General features: G+C 39.9%; 1 protein-coding gene across 1 annotated transcript; it reads left to right on the top strand.

Moving 5' to 3' along the window:
* The first annotated feature begins 4,848 nt into the window (after positions 1-4,848).
* On the top strand, positions 4,849-5,686 carry LOC135215723 (uncharacterized). Its single transcript, XM_064250678.1, has 2 exons — positions 4,849-4,990; positions 5,097-5,686. The coding sequence occupies exons 1-2, from the start codon at positions 4,849-4,851 to the stop codon at positions 5,684-5,686; spliced, it is 732 nt and encodes a 243-aa protein (XP_064106748.1).
* Positions 5,687-7,016: the final 1,330 nt, after the last annotated feature.

Genomic DNA, 7,016 nt, shown 5'->3' with positions numbered 1-7,016 from the left:
TATATATATATAATATTACTTAGTTATATATGTACATATTATATATATATATATATATATATATCTATATATATATATTCTATATATATATGTATTGTATGTATGTACGTCATATATATGTATTATATATATATATATTATATTATACTATATATTATACTGCTATATAGTGGTTAGGGTTTTTAGGGTTTTAACTAAACTCTTTTGTTTGCATTACATCTTTTAAACCAATGTATAGCTCTCCTTTTATTTTTCCTGATTGGTGACATAATCAATGACTAGTTTTTGTGAAAGATGCTGAAGAAAATAGGACTTATGTAACTATGGCTGTCAGTGTAAATGTAAACTTTGAAAAGTTATGACATATCAAAAAGGTTATAAAATGACGTCCAGGTCACAGGACAATTATTATAATCTTGAACACACTTTGTAACTTCGGTCATCTAACACACCTGGTCCCCTTTCGATCCCTCTCCTCCCCCCATCCATCCCTTATTTCAAGGTTGACGTTATGCCCATGTCATTTTCCCACCCCACTCATTTTCTCAAGGGCCTTCAAAAACCAACACTGGAGAGTAAATAAACAGAAACAAAATCTCTCTCTCTCTCTCTCTCTCTCTCTCTCTCTCTCTCTCTCTCTCTCTCTAATAAAAGATGATAAAAATTAAAAGGCCCAGATTGATGGAGACGAAAACATGATCCGACACTATGGCAAGTATCTCTCAGCTGTCCCTCTTGCTTCAGCGGATAAAATCCTACAGGAAACCTAAAGACGTGGAGGGAGTGGCTTTAGGGAGTAAGGGGGATGGAGACCTTTAGAACGTGGAAGAGGGCAGGGGAGGGAGGGATTCTCTGATATCGTTAAAAAATGGGGGTTTATGAGGGAATTCAATTGAATCCCCATTCAGACTGGAAGTGGTCTCTTTGATAAGACATGAATCCCCCTTTTCACGGGATCCGCTTTAATAGCATCCATAAATCAAGGCTGAGAAGGCGCCCTTTAATCTTAATAAAGACAGTATGCACCTACTCTTTGGCTTACGCTGGGCCCAGAATCAACGTAATTGTTATCTGCCGCCGCGTTCGAATGGGGTTCGTAAGAGTGGGGTATTGTGTGTGCATATATGAGCATCTCTCTCTCTCTCTCTCTCTCTCTCTCTCTCTTCTCTCTCTCTTTCAGCTGAAAAGATCTTTTGGATATCATTCCACACACCTCAGCATTTTAAGACTTTATTAGATATCAGTATCCGTGCGTACATCACACCAGTAATAATAATATATATATATATATATATATTAATATATATATATATATAAATATTTAATTTAAATTATATATATATATATCATATATATTATATATAGGATATATAATATATATATTATAATATTTATATATATATATATATATATAGATATAGATATATGTGGATATACTAGTTTTAGGAAAGTCACTGTATAGTTATAATTTCGGTAAATTATCTTGATTAGCATGCCTTTTACTTTCTTGTCTTTTAATTTTATTCTTAAGTGATTTGAAATGCGTTACACTGAAAAGATTTTCATCTAAAATTTATTATTAATTTTTTTTCATTTTCCTGGTACTTCGGAATCCGTTGCCATACACACATTAAATTTTCGAAGGTTTTCCATTAATCCTTATTCATTATTTTTTCCGCTTCTTATTCATTATTGATCAGCTGTTATTTGCATGTATGTGTGCGTGTGTGTGTGTGTCATATATGATTATATTATTTTAGGTCCTTCGATATATCTGATACATTACGTCCCTTTGACTGGTTTTCATCCTATATATATATATATATATATATATATATATATATATATATATATATATATATATATATATATCATTTATATGTATATATGTGTGTGTGTATATATTGTTCAATATTTTAAGCCAGAACCAAGGAAAGTAAGGTCGTTTATCAGTTTCAGTCACCCTTGTCTATATGCAAGTTGCCCCTTTGAACTGAAAGCATCCATTCTCTAGAAAAGATATCTCTTCTCCCATTGGCTGTTGGAATTACATCCCCCCCCCCCCCCCCACAGGGACGAGGACTGATCATACCAGGAGAAAATTTTAAAAGGGGCAGAAGCCAGTGGCTCGTCCTCAGAAGAACGGTAGACCTAAGAGAGGTCAGACGCTCCTGCGATCTCACCCTTTCTGCTCCCTCTCCCCCCCTGTTCTCCTCTGGGAAAGTCCCAAGTATTGTTATACGTCCATAGTGCACAGAAACATCAAGAAGAGGAAGACGTTCCATCCCAGGGTTTCCAGGTACTGTGAGAGTAAATTCCAGTTCAGCCAGGGAATTGTTTTGCCTTTGTCTGTATTTCATTTCCATTTTTTCCAAGGTGACTCACCCCCCTCCTTTGTTTTAGCTTCTCATTCCCCCCATCTTGGTTCAATGCTGTGGTTACTCCCTTGTGATACTAGTAAACATCCCCTAGTAAATTCAAATAACGAAATAGTTCTCTTTGTGTAAATTCCTAGTCATTTTCATTTCCCCCCTGAGTGGCCTGTAAACTTTTGATTGAAAGAAAGTAGTGTGTAACGTTGGCCGTCGTGTGCCCCCGCCTTATGCCAGTGTCCCATCTCTTTGCAGACAAACACCGTGCCCGATTGTGGTAGAAATTGGAAACCCTTGGAGCAAGCCTTGCATTTTTCAATAACCCGTTTGTGCAAATTTCTGAACGCCATGTGTGGTTGCCCCCAGCCATGTGTTTCCAGTAGATCGGCCAATCGACCACCTTTATTAGTCTCCTGGACCTCTGTAAATTAAGGTAAATACAGTACATTTAAAACTAAAGTCCAGCTTTTATGTTAATTCCTCCTTCCTCAGTAATATCAACCCTCTGCCCTAGTTTTTTTTTCTCATTCCTCCATTCAAGGCCCAATTTTTTCAGTGTTAAACCACATTTTCTAGGAGTGAACGAGCAGTTCAGAATAATGGCAACCTTGTCTTAGATATGGTGAGATTATAAGTTCCAAAACCAGTCTTATGTGAAAAAGAATTTTCATTCCCAGTCTTGTATCGATCATTAAACTGGTATTACGAAAGAAACGAATAAATTTTGTTTTCTAGTTATTTATGTAGAACTAGGCATTCGAGTTAGATGTAAATAAAATTTGACTGCCATTATTGCGATAGGAGATAGACTACGTGTAGGCCGATAGGCTAGAGCTTGAGAGAGAAATTTTAATGTTATGTGCCATTGCATAAAGCATAGAGGTTAGGGATAAGATTCAAAACGAAAATAAGTGCTATATATATTTCGTGAATTGCAAGTTAATCGCGAATATCGTGTTGTGAAGAAATTTCGATGTTTTTTATGTGAATCAACGCTCTCTCTCTCTCTCTCTCTCTCTCTCTCTCTCTCTCTCTCTCTCTCTCTCTCTCTCTGCCGCTTGCAGGTCTAAACAGGATAGGATTTAAATCCCCGGCCACGTGTCTACTTCAAACCTATTCATTGCCCAGTTCATTAACAAAGGAATAGATGAGTCAATAAGTAAGAAAAGAAAAAACAAAGTGTTAGCGTAAAAATTCTTAGCGTTAGAATAAGCAAAATCAAAGGTAAACATTTTTCTTTTTTCTTTATTTTCTGTGCAGAGAGTAACAATAAGGGCAAATACTTTTGCGTTTCAAACAAGGGCACATGTTACCCTTAGCTTAGCTTCCCCACCGCGGCGTTGAAACACTTGTAATTTATTCCTCCAGTCTAGACGACCAGTGTGCAGGCCTAATTCTCAGGGGTTTTAAATTCGCGGACTCGAGGGTCTTAGGTTTGTGAGAGCTAGGGTAAAAAAGGGGTTTGTGCGGAGGCAGTATATTTATGCAGGGTGAGAGATCTTTATCCTGGTTTTTCCTCTTCCCTTTAATGAATTTGAGCTAGTGTTACGAATTCTGAGCAAAGCTAGGTTCAAGGGTAAGATAGACTAGGAATTTGCATTGGTAGAAAAGGAAAAATAATTTTTATCCACTCCTCGTCTTCGTCCTCTAGACAATATAGTATATAAAAAAGAAAAAAAAGGGAGACCCCATATACATTTTATATTATCAACTGCAAAGGGCCACGTTTTGTCATGTTGAAGTTCCGTGAAATTTGTGACCTGATTTTTTCCTTTCATTTACAAAGCCGTTCATTTGCTACGTTTTCACGTTGAATTTCCGTGCAATTCATGACCAGATTCTTTCGTTTTTATTTTACGAGCCGTGCTCATGTTGAGGTTCCGGGTGTATGAAATTTATTGCCAAATCCATTACCGGCGTCGAGTTCTTCGCCGAACTGTAAATTACGGAGATTCTATGGTGTGAGGTTTCCGCTGTGCTACGTACCAGTAGAAACTGTATTTGCAGGGATTTTACGGTCATCTTGCCAAGTATGCGTTGAGTATTTCCACATAACCTTGTCGACATTTGCAGTTTTGCAACTGCCTTCCATCCTATTATTCTGAGGCTAGGCTACTAGTGTTTTACTGCTGAGGAGATGGCCAGTAACGCAGCACTGGAGGAGGCTAAGGCCTTCACAGAAGCCGGAAGAGCCCTGGGGCTGGAGGGCGCAAAACTGATCAATTGGGTGAATGATAAGCTTAAAGAAGCAGCCCAAAAGAGAGCAGCCGAAAGGGAGAAGGAGAGAGAGGCACAAGAAAGGAGTGAAGTAGCTGAAAGAGCATTCCAAGCAGTTGAGAGGGAAGCACAAGAGAAAAGAGAGGCAGCCAAAAGAGCATTCCAAGCAGCTGAGAGGGAAGCACAAGAGAGAAGAGAAGCAGCTGAAAGAGCATTTCAAGCAGCTGAAAGGGAGAAAGAAAGAGCACATCAACTGGCTATGGCAGTCCAGAGTGCCTCTCTGGCACCCCCGAGTGCCACGCCCTCTGCGCCCCCTCCTTCACACTCTCACTCCACAGCATTGGTGCCCTCATTAGGACTTGGGACGATAATGAACCCAACACCTGGCTTGATCATGTCAAGTAGGTGTTCGAGAACTTCAATCCAACCCCCCAGGAAGTGGCCCTCCTTGGCAAGCACCTCCCTGGCAAAGGGCGGACTGCATTCGAGGCCCTTCCCCTGAATAAGCAACAAGACCTCGCCCTCGTCTGAGAAGCAATCCTTGGGGCTTACAAGTTGAGCCCAGACCGGTGGAGGCAGAAATGGAGGACTGTGCCCAAGGAGGCCCCTGCCCTCACATAGCTCCAGACCCGTTTCACGTGCCTGCAAGGACTACCTCTGCACAGCCAGTGCCACTTGAGGGTGCCAGGCAGTGCCAGGCTCCATCTCTCATGTATGTTGAGCTACGTTCAAGTCCTTCCCCTAAGCCAGGAACGGCCTCAGTGCCAGTGCTAAGGCAAGACTCGAGTCCTCCTCCTGGAGCTCTAAGTCCTGGTCGTTCTCCCTCCACTGGCTTGGCCCCACTACCCATGCCTGCAGTCAAGGAAGAGCCAATTCCAATAGGAATCCTCCAGGACACCCATGACCATAGTGGACACTCCACCAATGGTGTGGCCTCGCAGGCCGCCCCAGAGTCGGTCATCCCCACGGGTAAGCCCATCCCGAATACCATTACCCCATCTAATCCCCCTCCGTCGCCGCTAACCGGTCCCGGGGTAATGACTTTGCCGAGTCCTATTTGGCTGAAGAATTCAGGGAACCGAGCCACGCAGCATTAGGCACGGGGACGAGTGCCAAGGCCCCAGTTGTCGCAGCAGCTGGAGCCGATGCCCCTACGGAATCTTCAAAGGGCTTGAATCATTCCAGGCCCCCAATGGCATCGTCAAACCGACCTCGGAGAGGTTGAAGGAAGAAGGGGAAAGGGCGTCGAGGTTTTCCGAAACCTTACGAGAGCCAATAGCCTCTCTGCACTAGTGCTGGGCACAGTGCCACCCTCTTATAGAGAATTCTGACCCTCTCCATCCAGAGGAGAGTGCCAGTTTCTGCTACTTCTACTTTCTTCTTACACTTTTGTAACTACTTCCTTCTGACCTTTTGGTAACATTTTTTTTTTTACTGTCTGTACCTTCTCTTCCGTGATTTCCTTTCCTCTTCTTTACTGCCTTTAGGGATTTATTGTATATTGTATGCCCTGCTTAGGCAGAGCCAAACCTACCAGCTATTCTGGCCTTATATAAATTAGTACTTCTTTATGAACTACTGTCATAAAAGTGCCACAATTGGCACCGTGCCCTATTCTAGGCACTTAGAATTCCAGCAAACATTACTATAGCTTCAGAGATATTTTTGAAGTCTGGCTCGTTTATACATTGCTGATTGATTTCTGATTTAGTGTTATCTCCTAGTCTTTATATTTTGTGAAATTGCCATTGTCTCTGGTGAAATTTACATTTTTTTTGTGTCATCTTATTTAATCTCTACAAAGAATTACTTTATTAATTCTACCCTTGTTAGTTTGCAGTAATGTTTGCTAGGATGTAATTAATGCTATTAGGCATCTTGTTATGAGACGAAGTTAATTAACGAAATCGTAGGGCCATTCTTCACTTGCTTATGATCTAAACAACCTAATTTAGACTTTGAAAACTGTTCTTTTAATTTCCTTTCCAGGGTGAAATTTTTTTTTATATGTATATATGGACTAATTCCGTCTAGTAATAAAGCTCCTGAAGAGGCCTGGTAGAAGGCTAAATTATCGAGCTAATTTGAGTGTTTTTATTCTCTCGTGTCATATATATATATATATATATATATATATATATATATATATATATATATATATATATATATATATATATATATATATATATATATAGATAGATATAGATAGATATATAGATAGATAGATAGATAGATAGATAGATAGATAGATAGATAGATATATGTTCACGTTCACATATTTACTTACTTTTATTTCCTGAATGTTTTGCAGGAAAGTTAAGAATCATCCCTAATAAGATCCTGAAAGAATCTAATCTTGAGCAGATGTCAGGAGATATCGTCAGCGAAGATTTTTTTTTTCCCTTTATCTCGTGTTTATCATCCATC

This window comes from Macrobrachium nipponense, chromosome 5 (genome assembly GCF_015104395.2).
Source record: "Macrobrachium nipponense isolate FS-2020 chromosome 5, ASM1510439v2, whole genome shotgun sequence".
In the NCBI taxonomy this organism is placed as follows: domain Eukaryota; kingdom Metazoa; phylum Arthropoda; class Malacostraca; order Decapoda; family Palaemonidae; genus Macrobrachium; species Macrobrachium nipponense.
The sequence above is the reverse complement of the archived record's forward strand: the minus strand, read 5'-3'. Positions and strand labels throughout refer to the sequence as shown.